This window comes from Typopeltis vanoorti, chromosome 16, assembly GCF_054136105.1.
Source record: "Typopeltis vanoorti isolate ZY-2024b chromosome 16, IOZ_Tvanoo_1.0, whole genome shotgun sequence".
In the NCBI taxonomy this organism is placed as follows: domain Eukaryota; kingdom Metazoa; phylum Arthropoda; class Arachnida; order Uropygi; family Thelyphonidae; genus Typopeltis; species Typopeltis vanoorti.
The window spans coordinates 34,679,135-34,697,725 of NC_143564.1; the positions used below are offsets into that span (position 1 = coordinate 34,679,135).

Sequence of the window (18,591 nt, forward strand, 5' to 3'; positions counted from 1 at the left end):
GAAATCAGCGTGTGCTGCTCTGTATGCATTAAACAATTTCAGGTAAATAGATGCTAGGGTATAAGATTTCTGTAGCTGACAAAGTGAGAGGTTGCAGGATGGTGTGCAAACCTGCCATGGAGGAATGCTATTATGTTTAGTGTAGCTAATGTTGTCAACATTTATACTAACACGTGTGTAGAGGCTTAAGTGCTGTGAGGACATCATGTTGGAGGCTTAATGGATTTTTTACAACACTCAAAAAGAATTAAAATAGAATTTAATACTTCCTATATTTCGTCCTAGTCACTAGGACATCTACGGGGATTACAAAAACAATTAATGTAACATATGCACAAATAACAAACAATACTAAGCCCAACCACGTGGGTGACACTAAAGTCCTATCTAGGTAGAGCGCCCTCTAAGGGCAGTAGTAGGTGGCCTGGAATGTAAGGTGGGAACTCTGGTGATGAGTGTTTCCCAAATCTTCGGAAGCTTAATGCAACCATATTTATTGAGATTTGGTTGGTTTTTGAGAGCTGCTGCTGCTTCTAAGAAAAGTCTCTCTTTCTTGAATTTGCTGTGGTGGAGCATGGTGGTTTTCTTCCATGATACTCTGTGGGTGGTGTCCAAAACATGGTCAGCCAAGCCTGAATGGCCATAGTTGTGTTTGAAGATGTAAGACTTGTGTTCCTCTAGACGGATGGATGCTGATCCGCCTGTCTGTCCAAAGTACGCCAGCTTACAGGAACAGGGTACTTTGTGAACTCCAGGCAGAGAGAGAGGAGGGAGCTGATCTTTCGTAGAACGGATAAGGGTAGCCAGTTTGCGGTGGGGCTTATATGCTGTGTGTAGATTGTACTGTTTTAGTATCTTGGCTATTTTTTCAGATGTGCCACGGATGTAAGGTATGGTGATGGCATTTTTAAAATCTTGTTGACGAGAAGGAAGGGGAATGGGGGAGGAGTTGATTATTTTTTTGATACTGTGATCGCTGTAGCCATTGGAAAGGAAAGTGCTGTGTATGTGGTTAAGCTCATTAGTGAAGGCGGTTCCACTGGAACAAAGATTGTGGGCTCTCTTGGTCTTACATCTTCAAGTCTTACAGAACTTGAAGATGTAAGAACACAAGTCTTACATCTTCAAACACAACTATGGCCATTCAGGCTTGGCTGACCATGTTTCGGACACCACCCACAGAGTATCATGGAAGAAAACCACCATGCTCCACCACAGCAAATTCAAGAAAGAGAGACTTTTCTTAGAAGCAGCAGCAGCTCTCAAAAACCAACCAAATCTCAATAAATATGGTTGCATTAAGCTTCCGAAGATTTGGGAAACACTCATCACCAGAGTTCCCACCTTACATTCCAGGCCACCTACTACTGCCCTTAGAGGGCGCTCTACCTAGATAGGACTTTAGTGTCACCCACGTGGTTGGGTTTAGTATTGTTTGTTATTTGTGCATATGTTACATTAATTGTTTTTGTAATCCCCGTAGATGTCCTAGTGACTAGGACGAAATATAGGAAGTATTAAATTCTATTTTAATTCTTTTTGAGTGTTGTAAAAAATCCATTAAGCCTCCAACATGATTTATACTAACAGCTTGCATGGTTTCTTTAATATGCATACCAAAAGGATGTATAGCAGTTTGATGTGTGTGATATTGAGCTTCCCAATGCAGAGAGAAGATACTATTCCATGTAGGGTGATCTGGGAGAGATTTTATTTTTAGGGCGTAATTAAGAGATAACTGTTTCCATTGAAGTGATAGAGCCAGTTCATTTGCTTCAACATAAAGACTCTGAGTGGGTGATGCGCAAAAGGCACCAGTAGCTATCTGTATACCCTGATGATGGATGGCATCCAACCATCGTAGGTTACTTTGTCTTGCAGAACCATAGACCCGAGACCCATAATCCAGCTTTGAACGCATAAGTGCACGATAAAGATGGAGCAATGAAGCTTGATCAGCACCCAACTCAGTAGAGGATAGAGTGCAAAGGAGGTTCAAAGTTCTTTTGCACTTTTCTCTTAGTTGACGAATGTGTGCTAGAAATTAAGTTTTCTGTCAAAGATGAGTCCCAAAAACTTGGTTTCTGTAGATACTGGAATAACAGTATGTCCCATTCTAAGTTCAGGATCTGGGTGATGAGTGTGTTTTCGACAGACTTGTACACAGACATTTTTTCAGTTGAAAACCTATATCCATTATTAAGAGCCCACAGAGAGACATGATCAATTGCTTGCTGAAGTTGTCTTTCAATTACCCTCATGTTATGTGAGTGACAGTAAATTGTGAAGTCATCAACACATAGAGCATTGTTTACAGTGGGAGGAAGCTGTTCAATGATTGAGTTAATTTTAATAGCAAAAAGGGTTACACTTAAGACAGAGCCTTGGGGAACACACTGTTCTTGATGATATGGTCAAGATAGCGTATTTCCCACTCTGCCTTGGAAAGTTCGTCCGGACAGAAAGTTTTTAATAAATATAGGGAGGTGTCCTTTGAGATCTAGGTTATAGAGGTCTTTTAATATACCATATCTCCAGGCTGTCATAAGCTTTTTCCATGTTAAAAAAAAAAAAAAAAACTGAGACAAGATGTTCTTGCTTCAGAAATGCATCTCTTATACAAGTTTCTAAATGAACCAAATGGTCTAAAGCTGATCGAAGTCTACGGAAACCACATAGTGTACTGGAGAGAAGATTGTTGCTTTGTAAATACCAGAGAGGTCTGGCATTAACTATTTTCTCTAGTATCTTACAAAGACAGCTGGTCAGAGCAATGTGTCGGTAATTATTTGCTTCTGTTGGATCTTTTCCTGGTTTTGGGATAGCAATGACAACTGACTTATGCCAAGAATTTTGAAACTCTTCCTCTGCAAGTATTCTATTGTATAATAAGAGAAGAAGATCCATAGAAGATGACGGTAGATGTTTTATCATTTCATAATGGATGTCATCAGGCCCTACTGCACTAGGGTGAGATTGTAGGAGAGCTCTTTTTAGTTCTTCCTTAACAAATGGCTGAAGAATGCTGGTAGAAAAATTAAGCCTTTGTTTCTCTTGCTGAGATTCTAGCAAAAGTTTCTCCCCAAGTATCTGCAATAGCTTTGGGATCAGCAATAACACTTTGATTATGGTCAAAAGTAGATAAACAATGTGTTCTATATCTGCCTTTCATTTTACGGATTTTATCCCATACAATTTTTTGGACTGGTCATTTGATTAACTGATGTAGTAAATTGGATCCATGATTGTTTTTGACTCTGACGTCTTACATAACATGATTTGGCTCGAGCACGCTTGAAAGCTATTAAGTTTGATGTGGTGGGGTATCTACGAAATATGTCCCAAGCTCTGTGTCGATCTTTTTTGGCTGCCTGACATTCTGGGTTCCACCAAGGCTTTGGATAGATTGGAAACAGAGATGATGTTTTTAAGATGGAGGCTGTTGCTGCCTGAACAATGCATTCTGTTATATATTTTACCGCTTCATTGATAGGTGATTGACTGATGGCATCAGCATTAAATTTTGCAAGATGAGAGAAAGTGTTCCAGTCAGCCTGGTCAATTTTCCATATAGGTATCCGTGTTGGTGAACATGATTCCTGTGAAGACATTGTGCAGAGAACAGGAAAGTGATCACTTCCATATATGTTCTCTTCAACGTCCTATGCGAGTAATGGAAGAATGGAAGGGGAGCAGATTGTAAGATCAATTGCAGAATATGAACGGGTAGGCATATGGAAGAAAGTATTGAGTTTATTATTTAAAAGGGAGAGGTTATTATTATCAAGAATTCTTTCAATGATTCGACCTTGTCTATTAGTGTTGGCACTACCCCATAGAGTATTGTGACCATTAAAGTCACCCATCAAAAGTATGGGTTCAGGCAGTTGCGAGATAAGGTTATCAAGATCAATTTCATTTAACTCAGCATTTAGTGGTAAATAAATTGAACATGCTGTAATAAGAAATCCCACAGAGAAGCGAATCACTACTGCTTCCAGAGAAGTATTAAGTTGGACCTGATGGAAAGGAATATGACTGCCCACTAGGATAGCTACTCCTCCATGAGTAGGACCACCTCCAGTTCTGTCCTTACGTACAACAGTGAAATTCCTAAAGGTACGGTCTTCATTGGGTCTTAGGTACATTTCCTGTAGACAGAAACAGAAAGGTTTGTGTTTCTGCAATAACATCTTGATATCGTCAATATTCTGGCAAATCCCACGACAGTTCCATTGTAAAAATTTTCCTATTGTTTGATTTTACTGACTTGTCTGGTTTTCGGGGGGGTTTAGGGCTTACATTTATCAGATTTATATTTATCTACTGTTTTAGGGAAGTATGGACAGCCAGTGTCCATCTCTTCCTCTGGTAGAGTGTTCAAAACATCAAATGCGTTAGGGTCGGTTGGTATGTTTAGTTCGCTTTCAGTGAGTACCAAGGTATCCATTTTTTCTGTGCGACTGTCTGGTGGTTTATCTTTGAGTGATGTCTCCGCCATAATTTTTTTGACAAGTGAGTTTTCATTGAATGGGACTATTTTTGAAGTTGTCTCTGGAGTAAGGCCATAGGTCTTGTGATTAATGCACTCAACAGAAAAGCAATTGTGTCTGTAAAGTTCAGGTATGGTGGAATAGACATACATGTTTGAGTTGCTGTTGTTTTTAATTGTTACTTTTTCAGCATAAGAGGATTGTAGAACAGGTGTAATGGTGGTCAGCTTTCTTTTTGCATCCTGATATGTTATGTTTTTGTTCTGTTTTAATTTTTTGTATCTCTTTTTCATCTTTCCATTTCTGACATGCACGAGAGTAAGCTGGATGATCTCCCTGACAGTTGACACATTTAGCTTTTTTTCACAGCAAGATTTATTATCATGTTCTTCACTACCACATTGGGCACAGGTAGTAGAACCACGACAGGCAGATTGGGCATGTCCATATCTTTGACATTTAAAGCATCTCAGTGGGTTAGGATGTACATTCTAACAGGACAGCTGAGATGCCCTGCTTTTACAGATGTTGGAGGCCTAGGTGTATCAAAAGTAAGGATGATGTTCTTGGTTGAGACCAGGCGACCATCCCTATGTATCAAGATGCGCCTCACACCAGTCACTCTTTGATTTTTAAGCTGTGAACACATTTCCTCATCAGGAACATCAATGAGATCCCATTCTGATATCACTCTTCTACTGGAATTGAGTGTTCTGTGAGGTGTTACTGCAATTTGTATTCCACCCATTGTCATTGCTCTCAATAATTTCTCAGAATGTTGTTTACACATTGTTTTCAAGAGGATATCACCAGAATGCAATTTCTTGACAGTTTTTGGGAGGTCCTGCCAGTCCTTCTAAACTTTTTTGAATAAAGAAGGGTGACATTTTCCCAATTGGTTTTTCACCTGTTGAATCAATGATTAAACAGGTTGGTACATTTATGTTATTATCCGATATCTTTTGTTTCTTGCTTGTTTCCATATGCTGTATCTATAGTATCAGTACTTGGTTGGGACTTCGTTAGGGTCCCTGAAACATTTGAGGATGAAGGAGTCATATTTAAGGAGTTTTTAGTTCGGCGCCAGAGCTCCCCACCCACCACAGAACCATACGTGGACACCCACTACCCGGCAAGCAAAAGACTGCACTCAGGAGTGGAACGGCAGGGCTACCATGGATGCTATACCGGCACTGCAGCAGGTCTAGGACCCCCCCCCCAGACCATGGGGTGAGAAACTTACTGCAACATCGCTGACCCTTGCAGGCAAGCCCACCAGCCGATTGATCCTGGCTGGGCCATCCAGGATTGCCCGTTTTGCCAAAGTAGTGCAAGACTACTAGGATCCCCCTTTCGGGATGTCCACGGGTCGCACCGCACGACAAACACTGCGGCAGGGCGTTGGATCCCAGTGATGGTGGTCTAGAAAAAGGAGAGTGAAAAAGACTCAGGAGAAGTAGAGCAAAGAATATGGGAAGAAAAGCAAAGAAAAAGAGGAAGAATGCAAAGGGCAAGTACCATCACTGGGAGGTCCCCTCCACCATGAACAGGTGCCCCACATGGAGAGGCTGGATCTGTGGGACCACTCCTTTCTCCAATATTTTTATGTATTGGTCACTTTTCATCATACCATCAACAAACACAAGTGATCCTGGACTGTCACATGTAAAACAATCCCAGAACATCTTTTTAGCTGGGTGTTTAGGAATTTGTTGAATGTCTGTGGGAGAAATCTTCTCAGCCACTGATTTGCAAACATAGGGTACTCACTCTCCTTGGACAAAGAAATGGCTCTCATCAGAATATGACCTCCTACCACTTCTCGATAGTCCACTCTTTGTATGTTTTTGCTCACTGCAGTCTCTTTTTCTGCATAGCCTTTGTCAACAGTTGCTTCTTTTTTGGTCTGTGGGCAGTTTTGTCTGCTTCCAAAAATCTTCGACAGACAGAATTGTCTGTAGTCTATAAGACTACTGCAGACAATCTTGGATTCAACAAGTGATTCTGGACAATCATTTGTAAAACAACCAAAGAACATCTTTTTAGCTAGGTGTTTAGGAGCTTGTTGAAGGTGGGCAGGAGAAATGGTCTCAGATTTGCAAACATAAGGTACTCACTCTCCTTGGACAAAGAAATGGCTCTCATCTGAGAATATGACCTCTTACCAATCATTGTACACTTTTGCACACTGTACCTTTTTTTTTGCATTGCCTTCATCAACAATTATTTCTTTTTGGTATGCGGACAGTCTTCCCTGCTTCCAACAATCGACGAACTGTCACATCAGAAAACATACTCCCACTAGCTGCTAAGTCTACATTTATGTCTACAGCAGACAATCTTGGATTCATTTAACTTTTCCTAACTAGCAAATGATCTTAAGTGTAGTTTTCCTTTTTCTCTCACATTTATCTTTTCTATCATGAGAAAAGGTACCTGACTCCCTAAACCTCTTTAAAATCTCATTAACAGTACCCAAGCCAACACCACACATTGGCAATTTGTCTTTGAGTCATGAATGTGTGCTGAGAAAGAGTACATATTTTTGAATGCTTTCTTGGAGATGTATCCATTTTATAGCTACACAAAATGATTAAAACACTATGAATGTCAACTTGTTTTCACTATTAAAATGCACAATACTATTAATAAACATCATAAAGACAGTTAAAACAAGCAGCACTCAACTAAATTAGTGAACCAAAAGCAAAAATAGTAAACCAAAATTATTGTGAACTGAAACAAAACTAAACCAAAACCATAAACTTGACAAAAATTCTGCTTGTTCAGATTAATTTGTTTGCTCCAGTAGATGAATAAGAGTGGATATAAAAAGCACCATTGACTTATAACTTAGACTATGTATTGCTCAGTATAATATTCCATTTACACCACATGATTTTAACAATTTGAAAATCATTTCTCTGGGTACCTTGTCATATACCTTCTCCAGATCTAGAAAACTGAAGTACAGATCCCTGTTATATTCCCATGATTTCTCAACTATTTGTCATAAAGTGAAAATCTGATCCTGATAACCCCCTGTTTGGACTAAACCCAGCTTGTTCTGCAAGTTTCTCTTCCACAATTCTTTTTTGCCTCCTCTCAAGTATGCTTGCATAAATCTTAGCTGGAACACTTAGTAGAGAAATTCCTCTGCATTTCTTACATTCAGCTTTATTCTCTTTTTTTGAGATAGGAACAACGAGGGCTCTAACTCCATTCACCTGGAATTCAACCTTTTGGTCAGACCCTTCGAATTATGCACTGTTGCCTTACAAAACTTTTATAGCTTCTTATTTAATCATTTCTGGTTGAATATCATCTACTCCCTCTGCTTTTCCACATTACGTTTCAAGTTTTTGATGGCTTTTTCTACCACAAGTATTGACACACACACACACTATCTCTCTTTGCATTGTAGTCTTGCAAACCTTTTATAGCTTTCTTATTACTCTTTCCTTTACTTATAAGATTTTTCAATATCCCTAGGACACTTTGTCATCTTCCTGTTATTTATCTTCAACATTCTTACTGAAGTCTTCCCATGGCTTTTGTTCAGCTACTTTTAAACATATTACATTTCTCTCTGCATTTATTTCAGGGCATATGACATCTTATTTGCTAGAAACTTCAGGAATGCTTTCTTCTTTTCCAGGATTGCTTCTTTAGCTTCTTGTGTCCAACATTTTCTTATTTTTCTATCCTCGCAGATATAACTGGAAGCATGTGTCAGCACATGCTTCCCTAGCTGCTTGATAGATTCTGACACCAGTTATTTCCTTTAGGAAGTAGGCAAAGCAGTTCAATCTCCATTGGTAGCCAATTAGCGATAGCTGGCTCAAGACTATCACTAATTATAAACAGCACCTGATGAAGAGAGAGAGACAAGTGCTGTCATCTCATGATCCCTACTAATCTAACACATATCATTTGTCTGAAATTGTGTGGCTTCTACTCTATGGTCGATTTTCCTGAATCTACAGGACAAAAAAAAAGTTTCCCAGAGGGAAAAAACATCTTCCTCATGCTTGAGATCGGCTAACTCAGGAACCAGTCAAAGAAAGGGCTAGAAAAAGTTATTCTAGGCTGCAGCTATATTCTAACTGTGAATAGCTTTCTTCAGGCGGCCTAACACTATGGGTGTAAACATCAATATCCACAATTCTACATAGGCAATACAAGATGAAAAGAGGATTCTGGCTATAAACTTTCAGAAGCAGACTGAATTTGTGGTGCTATTTTCATTAGTTCCGTTTATCTCTAGTGCATAATGCATAATAAGGAGGAGGAAGAGGAAAATGCCATAGCCTGTAAGGAATGCAGAAAACTGACCAGGGTAACTGTTCAATCCTCAGCCTTCAACATGGTATACTCCATTACTACATATCCACCTGAATACTGATAGAATGAGGATGAGCTGGCAATTTGATTTAGTCAACCAGATTGTATTCAGTACTGAATTAAACCACAAACAAATTATAACAGTTCAAGACCTTTGCTGTTTTCATCAAAGAAACAGGATGCATGATGAAAAGTGAGCTAATAGAACAAACTCAGCTCTATAAAATGGATGATAAGCATACCTGTATCAATATAAAAGACGTGGAGGCTAGAATAGAAATCACAGAAATACACATAAATGTAACTGGTAACGTTTAAAAAACTATGCACTGTCACATTCAGGAAATTCACAGAAAGTGATAAACAAGTAGTTAGAGCTACACAAAACACAAAAACTTCTTGAATGTGTGAGAATTTTTCAGTAAGTGGACAAATTTTTTTTAAAAAATCAGAAAATGGAAAATGAGACTATTATTTTATTATTGGGGTGCTTAAGGGTCAAAGCTGTATAACTGAGAGGAGACATCCACATAGACTTTAAAGGAATGCAGAGAACCGACCAGGGCTTCTACCTAATATCCAATCCTCACCTTCTCGTGGTGCACTCTGTTGGGTATCTACCTGGATACTGAACGAATGAGGATAGTCTGGCAATTTGGGATTTAGCCGACAAAATTGTATTCTTATTAGCTTAAACCAAAATATGAAAAGATGATACAACATGACAGAATTTCATGCTGACTGGGGCATCACCTGGACACCTGTTGTTTTTGCCATGGAAAAAGGACAAACAGCAAAAAGTCAGCTACTGGAACAAATCATGAAACACACCCCAACTCATCACCAGAGTTCAAGATCTGTACTATCAACATAAGAAGCCCGAATGGCAAAGAAATGGAACTATCTGAGGAATTAGATAAGTACCAGATTGACATAATAGGGATGACTGAAACAAAAAAGACAAAACCTGATGAGATCTTTCTGAGTAATAAATATAAAATGTTATATTCAGGCAATGACAATCAAGGAAAAGAAGGAGTAGCCATAGTATTCAACACAAAATACGAGGCTAATCTTCTTGAATGGCAGTCTCAAGTAGAGTGATGTGGACAAATATGAGAATGGGGAACTGAGACTTATTTGTGCCTATGGTCCCACAGAAGGTTCTACTAAGGTAGAAGTGGAGAAATTTTTTGAGGCTTTAGAGAAAGCAACTGTCACAATGAAAAAGGAAAAGTTGGTCCTTGTTGAGGATCTAAATAGGAAATGATTGTCGGACACAAATATATTTTGGGAAAATTTGGAGAAAAGAGCAAAAGCTAATAATAATGGCAAATCTCTGTTGGATTTCTCCTCAGGACATGGACTGGTTATTACTAATACCATGTTCCAACATAAAAATGTGTACAAATTCACATGGAGAGAAGAGGCAAGGAATAAGAAAAGTCACATTGACTATGTTATCGTTAATAGTGATGTTTTTTCCCTGATGCAGGATACCAGAGTGTACAGAGGATTTGAAATTGGAAGTGATCACTATTTAGTCTTGAGCAGGATAAAATTGAATTTCATATTGAAAAGAATAACATGTAAGAAAGTTTTAAAGTGAATAAAAGTTGAGCAGCTCTCAGATGTGCACTATAGACTAAAATACACTCAACAGGGATACAGTCAGGAATACATATCCATATCTGAAGTAGAAAAAGCCATCAAAGGCTTGAAATGTGGAAAGGCAGCAGGAGTAGATGATATTCGACTAGAAATGCTGAAGTATGGTGGTATAAAAGTCTTACAGTGGCTGCACCATAGTTCAGAAGGCCTGGACAGAGGGACGAATTCCCGATGATTGGAGTAGAGCTTTCATAGTACCCATATATAAAAAGGGAAATAAAACTGAATGTGAGAATTACAAAGATATTTCCCAATTGAGTATTCCTGGTAAGATTTATGCCAGTGTAATTGAGAAACGGTTGAGAAGAATTGTGGAAAAAAAGCTTAGTGAAAAACAAGCTGGATTCAGGCTAAATAGAGGCTGTAAGGATCAGATCTTCACTTTATGACAAATAGTTGAAAAATCATGGGAATATAACAAACATTTGTATTTAAGTTTTGTCAATCTGGAAAAGGCATATGACAAGGTGCCAAGAGAGAAGTTATTCAATACACTACAGTTATATGGTATCAATGGGGCATTATATCAAGCAATACTTAGTCTTTATTTGAGTTGTAAGTCAGCAGTTAGAAATGAAGGAAGTACAGGAAAATAGTTTAATGTTAAATCTGGTGTGAGACAAGGATGTACATTATCCCCTCTGTTATTCATTATCTATATGGATCACATTATGAAGGAAAGTGGTATTAAACATGATATCAAAATTGGAGATGTTAATGTCAGCTCTTGGTTTATGCAGATAATGTTATACTTCTAAATAAATCTGCTACAAGTCTGCAAACTTCCCCGACTAAATTGAATAACTGTTGTAACAGATATGGTATAAAGGTCAGCAATAAAAAGACAATGAAAATGTCAACTGCGTTGTGAATACAGAACCTGTGGAACAAGTAAAACATTTCTGCTACTTGGGCACGATTTTTAGTGAAGATGATAAATTAAATATGAAAATAGACAACAGAATCAACAAAGCTGGTATGGTAGGAAGTCAATTGAATAAATTCATATAGAATAAGAGAGAAATTAGTCGGAACACTAAATTAGCTGTATACAAGACAGAGTTCAAACTAGTTTTAACTTATGGATCTGAGAGCTGGATCAGAAGTAAAACACTTGACCAAAGACTAGAGACCGCAGATATGAGAGTCCTGATAAAGATTAGAGGCGTGAACAGATGGCATCAATGGCAACATCATATTAAAAACGAGGATATTAGGAAAGAACTTCACATTGTCAGCATCCAGGAATGCGTTAGCAGAGCTAATCTCAGGTGGTACGGTCACTTAAACTGAATGGATGAGGAAAGATCCAGGTTGGCAGGAAAAGAACCTAGAGGAAGAACAAGATATAAGTTGACTGATATGGTACAAAGTGTCTTAGACGACAGAAATATAAGATATGATAACGTTGGAGTCTTGACAAGCAACAGACTGATTTGGAAGAAAATTGTAGATAGGAAGTTAGTAATGATGCAAGTTTTTCATGTAGTACTATCATATTCTGTACACCCCTTGAGGGTACATGACAGGAATTTGATTATGATGATTATTTTATTATTATTATTTTTTAAGGAAATCAAACCATAAAAAGGTATACCTATGACCTTTACTAACTTTAATCTAAAGTTAATCTAAAGATTTTCTGAATTCCCTGCTCTAGAGAGTCAGATAAAAAATGAAGTTAATTTAGAGAAGTTAGGCTAAACGTAGTACTTCTTCCATTTATACCTGTGTGAAAGAAAATTCAGAGCATGGTCTGCCAGTTTTGACTTGCCAGACAGATATTAATAGACCTAGAAATATTTCAAAGCTGTAGGCACAAGACACTTTATACATCCCAAGATGTGCAAGAAGACAAAGCTAATGATTAGGAGAACAGATGAAGGTTGTGTGACAATGGTATAAAGATTACATACACAAAAAACTTCAGCCATCTTTTCAGATATATCCCAGATATAAAGGATGGGAATAGTTTCGACATGATTTTGTGTTTGTTGGGGATTGCAATGTCTTGTATGATTTATAGCAGTTGTATATATTCACTATAAAAGGGTTATGGTCCTGAATTTACACGATTACTGAATCATGTAACTACTGTGTGTGTGTGAGAGCAGGAAGAGAGACAGTAGTTAGGATGTTTTTGGATGTTGACTGTTTAAATACACTCAAAAAAAATATCACAGAAAAACCTGACATCATTAGCTTTCAAGAATATGCAGAGATGATCAAGGATAATATGTTTATTTACACAAAGTGGGAGAGGAAAGTTTAGTAAAAAGAGGTACTTGATGACAGAGGGAAGGAAAAATTTCGACAGACAAAAGTAAGATCTGAGTGGATTGAATGTCATATCTTACTAAAATGTAAGATATGACATGACAAAAGCATAATAGTAATGTAAAATTAATCATGTATTACTAATCATAGTTCCCTGCATGCACCATGTACATATCAGGAAATGATAAAGCACAGTACATTAAATTATTATATAAAACAAATCAGAATTGGGAAAAATTCACTTTATAATCATTTCTGCTTAAGGGTCAAAGCCAAATAACTGGGAGAAGACTTCTACATCACTTTTCGAGAATATGGAGAACCAACTGGGGCTTTTGAACTAATGTCACCTTTGTGTGGTGCACCCTGTTAGTAGGTATCTACTGAGTGCTAAATCAACAAGGATAGACTGGCAATTTGGAACTTAGCTGACCAAATTGTATACCCTCTACTGGCTTAAACCACAAATGCTCATGATGGTACGACATGATAAGATTTCATGACGGCTGGAGTATTGCCTGGCTAAACAAGGTGAACAGTGAAAAGTTATCTACTGGAACAAGCTCCAATTCAACATCTAAAAGAACATGAAGAAAAATAAATCCGACATTAGAAGAACTGAAGATAGGAACCATCAGTATAAGGAGTATTAATGGAAAGGAAATTGAACTTGCAGGAGAACTGGTAAAGTACCAACATGGACATAATCAGCAGTGTCCTTTTTTTTATAATATTTTTTTTAGTGTATTTAAACAGTCAACATCCAAAAATATCCTTTACTATAGAAAAAGAAACTAACTACTATCTCTCTTCCTACACACACACACACACACACAGAGACACTAGTTACATGATTCAGGAATCGTGTAAATTCAGACCCTCATAACACTTTTTTTTTTAAACAAATGGATACAACTGTTATGAACTAGACAAAATACTGCAATTCCCAACCACCACACAAAATCACATCGAAACCCATCCTTTAGGATGTTATATTCAGCCAATAACAATCGAGGAAAAGAAGGAGTAGCAATAGCATTCAACACCAAACATGAAGATAAACTTGACTGGAAGGCAGTGTCAAGTAGAGTTATGTGGGCAAACTTCAAAATGGGTAAATGGACAATGAAACTTATTTGTGCATATAGTCCCATAGAAGGTTCTTCTAAGAAAGAAATGGATGAAATTTTTTGAGTCATTAGACCAGGCAGCTGACAAAGAAAATGGAAAAAGTGGTCCTTCTTGGAGATCTGAACAGCAGAGTAGGAAATGAATCCCACCAGGCATAAAGGAACATTTTGAGAAAATTTGGAGAAAAGGGCAAAGCTAATAACAATGGTTTTTACCGGACTTCTGCTCAGGATACAGACTAGTCATTACTAACACCATATATCAACATAAAAATGTGCACAAGTTCACACAGAGAAAAGACACAAGAACTAAGAGAAGTCTCATTGACTACGCCATTTTGATAGTGATATCTTTATGCTGATTCAGGATACAAGGGTGTACAGAGGATTTGCAACTGAAAATTACCATTACTTAGTACTAAGGAGGATAAAAATGGATATCACATTGAAAAGAATAGTATGTAAGAAAGTTTAAGAATTAAATAATAAATAATAACTTAACACAATAGCCACAGTAATTAACTTGAATAAAATAAAGGTACAAATATTTCATACTGGAATTAACAATACACATCAACAGTTAAAAGGAATGGAATACAAAATACAGAACAGTTGGTGGATTACCAATTAAAATTGTTGCCGCGTGCTAGAAATTAATATTAATAAAATATTATTAAATAATTCTTAAAAACTATTTCTTTGATGGTTACATAAGGTAAGAATCTCCCAAACTTTTGGGGGGGGGGGGAGAGAGAGAGAGAGAGAGAGAGAGAGAGAGAGAGAGAGAATCATTTCAATTCAAATTTGGCCGATGTAAAAGGGCTTTGCAACTTTCTTTGAAAAGGTGTTCATATTTAAACTTGCATCTGTGGAGAAGACAAGCTTTATCCCACTGGATATTGTGTTTAGTGTCAATACTATGTTGTGCCAGACTAGACTTTTGAGGTTTCATGTATCCAATATAATACTGATGTTCCTTCATTCTTTTTTTCCACAGAACAGCCTGTTTGTCCAAAGTATGTTAAATTACATTCACACGGTATCTGGTAAATGTCAGCTAATGATAGAGGTGCCATACAAACAGGTCATTCTGTGGAAAAAAGAATGAAGGAACATCAGTATTATATCGAATACATGAAACCTCAAAAGTCTGGTCTGGCACAACATAGTATTGACACTAAACACAATATCCAGTGGGATAAAGCTTGTCTTCTCCACAGATGCAAGTTTAAATATGAACGCCTTTTCAAAGAAAGTTGCGAAGCCCTTTTACATCGGCCAAATTTGAATCAAAATGATCGTCTCTCTCCCCCAAAAGTTTGGGAGATTCTTACCTTATGCAACCATCAAAGAAATAGTTTTTAAGAATTATTTAATAATATTTTATTAATATTAATTTCTAGCATGCGGCAACAATTTTAATTGATAATCCACCGACTGTTCTGTACTTTGTATTCCATTCCTTTTAACTACACTGATGATGTGCTGTTAATTTCAGTACAAAATATTTGTACCTTTATTTCATTAAAGTTAATTACTGTGACTATCGTGTTAAGTTATTATTTATAGTTATGTCACGGATACCTTTAAAGATTAGATTTAAGAATTAAAGTTGAGCAGCTTTCACAGTTAAATTGCAGACTTGACTATACAAACATTATTGAAGAAAAAATGAAAAATTGAAAACAAGAATCAAACCTTGAAGTCTCAGTGGAAAACTCTAAAGAAGATGTTAAAACTGATTCAGTTAGGGAGGTATATGGTGAAGTTGTCTGCATGGATAGAAAAATAGACCATGGTGAACACCAGAAGTTAAAGCAGTAATGAAAAAGAAGAAAGCATACCAAAAATTCTTAGCAAATAAGTCAGTAGATTACCTAAAAGAATACAGAGAAAAATGTAAAAGTACCTAAACAAAAGTCATGAAAAGCCTTTGGTAAGAATATAGAAAATAGGTATCAGGAAGGTGGCAAAATGTTCTGAAGGCTATTGAAATGGAGGAAAGAGTAATATAAAAGGAATCAAGAATCAAAGATGCTAATGGTGACATGAAAACTGAAGATAGGGATGTTTTAGATGTATGGAGTAATTACTTTGAAAGACAGTTAAATGAACCAAGCAGTAACAAAACCATACCAGAAAATTCAAGAGGAATGCAAAGAGGAGTACATATTAATACTAGAGTTAGAAAAAACCACCAAAAACTTAAAATATGGAAAAGCAGCTATAGTAGATGATATTCAACCAGAAATGCTTAAGTATGGAGGTATAAAAGTTTTGCAGTTGCTACACTGCATAATTCAGAGGACCTAGTCAGAAGGCAAAATTCCTGATAATTAGAGTACGGTTCTTATAGTACCAACTATAAAAAAGGGAATAAAGCTAAATGTGAGAATTACAGAGGAATTTCTCTATTGAGTGTTCCAGGTAAAATTTATGCATGCCTACTTGAAAAGAGGTTGAGAAAGATTGTGAAAGAGAAACTTGGAGAAGAACAAGCTCGGTTCAGGCCAAATCAGGTTGTCAAAATCAGATTTTCACTTTAAGACAAATAATTGAGAAATCATGTGAATATGACAAGGATCTGTACTTAAGTTTTGTAGATCTTAAAAAGGCATATATAGGTGCCCAGAGAAAAGCTTTTCAAAACACTTCAACTGTATGGGTGAATGGAACATTATACAGAGCAATATATGGTCTATATTTAAGTTGTCAGTAAGCAGTTAGAATTGAAGAAAATACAGGAAGATAGTTTGATGTAAAATCAGAGAAGGATTTGATGTCAAGATGGCAGGAAAGAGACCCAGAGGAAGATCAAGGTCTAAGTGGACTGATTCAGTCAGAAGTGCCTTTGAAGCAAGAAATGCTATACAGTCATACCCCAACTTACACGAATTCAGAGTTACGCAGTTTCTTATATGTACGTATTCCCGTCCCGCTTCACCACTAATCGTATCTTTCAGGTGCCAGCCGCATTCACCAGTGTCGCACATGCTGTGAACAAGCACTGACGTGTTTCGTGCGGTCTCCATTCATAGACGATTTTTACAGTCTACAAACCTTGCGGTTGTTTAATGTTATGTTCTTGATAAAAATTTTATCACATAAAAAATAATAATGTCATCCAAAAGAAGCAAGTCCGATTCTTCTACAGCTAGCAAGAAAAGAAAAACATTGACTTTGGAAACAAAACTCAACATTATTAAGGATTTTGAAGGCAGAATGAAAATTTGTGAGTTAGCAAAGAAGTTCGATCTACAAGAATCCACAGTAAGAACAATCATAAAAGAAAGGCTTACAGATTTTGGAGGACATAGATTCTAACGAGGAATGAATTATAGCCACAAAGCAAGGAATAAAAAAATCATTAGCTTGCTATGAAGAAATTTTGCATGACAAGAAAAAGACATTATGCCGTCAGACGAATCTATTAGATTTTATGAAACCATCAACATCGAAATAACTTTCTTTTTTTATGTATGAAAAACTACAATTATGATTATATTTCTTAAAAAAATAGGTGTTTTTGTAAACCTTTGGTCCCAATTGTATATTGGTATATATAAATTACATGCAAAATTATATTCCGAGTTACACGAATTCGACTTACGCGCTTTTTGTTGGTCCCACCTACTGCATAACTTCGGGGTTTTACTGTATATGATAATATTAAAATGCTCACAAGTAATAGACTGATTTGAAGGAAAATTGTTGATAGGAGATTAATAATAATGTAAACTTAATCATGTAGTGCTGTCATAGTAACCTGAACACCCCTTAAGGGGTATATATCAGGAAACTGATGATGACTCTTCATTACCTTCTCCACACTAAACATATTCTGATTTCTCTCTCTCTCTTTGTCTAGTTTTTATTTTTCTTATTTGGTTCAGATGCAGAGTATTGGGTTTCTTTTGCCTCAATTCTGGACATTATTTTATACAGTATGAACCTGCAGGAAGCATAATGCCCCCCCCCCCCTTTGTACAACACTACAGGAGCAATCACATCATAAAAAAAACAGCCATTCCATTTCTTACATCCTGATATATAACAAAAAGTTTGTAAAAGTAGTTATTATTCTAGATTTATTGGAATCATACCTAGTTCTTCATTACAAACTATTTCAAATACTGCCAAGCTTTCAAGCGGCTCCCTGACTTCAGCATGAAATATAGCATACTGGCACAGTTCTTCTGCTGTCATAGTTGGTGTTAGCTATAAAAAAAAAAAAACATCTACAATAAAGTTTTTTAAATATATATAATACATATAGTACATACATTAATAGAAACAAATCACAGCAATTTCATGATTATCCAAGGGGTGGGGGAGCTCATAAAACCAAGTCTCTCATGAATAATCCATTAAATATACACGGTGATTATAAAGTTTCCTTTCAAAAGGATGTAACCGGGTAACTACTCAGCAGAATGATTTAATATTTAAAATGATATGTACAGCAGTGGAATTTTATTTTATGCACAAAATATTAGTTCTAAAAGTTTCTGCTAGGGCGATACAAGGAGCTGCAATAATGTAAATGCTGTGAATACAATTTATGCAAATGTCCCAATGATGCATGCTTCAAAAGAAGCTTCTATAAAAGCAAGTAGCTGAGGAATGCATTAGTTTTGCATGTGAGTAGACAATGTGTTAGAGCACAATGTCATTTT

General features: G+C 36.8%; 1 protein-coding gene across 4 annotated transcripts in view; it reads right to left on the reverse strand.

Annotated features, from left to right (window-relative positions):
• The window catches only part of RhoGAP15B (RhoGAP_ARAP and RA_ARAPs domain-containing protein RhoGAP15B), a 339,597-nt gene that overhangs the window by 53,468 nt on the left and 267,538 nt on the right, over positions 1-18,591 (reverse strand). For all 4 annotated transcript variants that reach the window (XM_090405966.1, XM_090405963.1, XM_090405964.1 and 1 more), the window contains one exon: positions 18,019-18,133. In XM_090405966.1, coding sequence (XP_090262092.1) covers positions 18,019-18,133 — 115 coding nt within the window. The remainder of the gene's footprint in view (positions 1-18,018; positions 18,134-18,591) is intronic.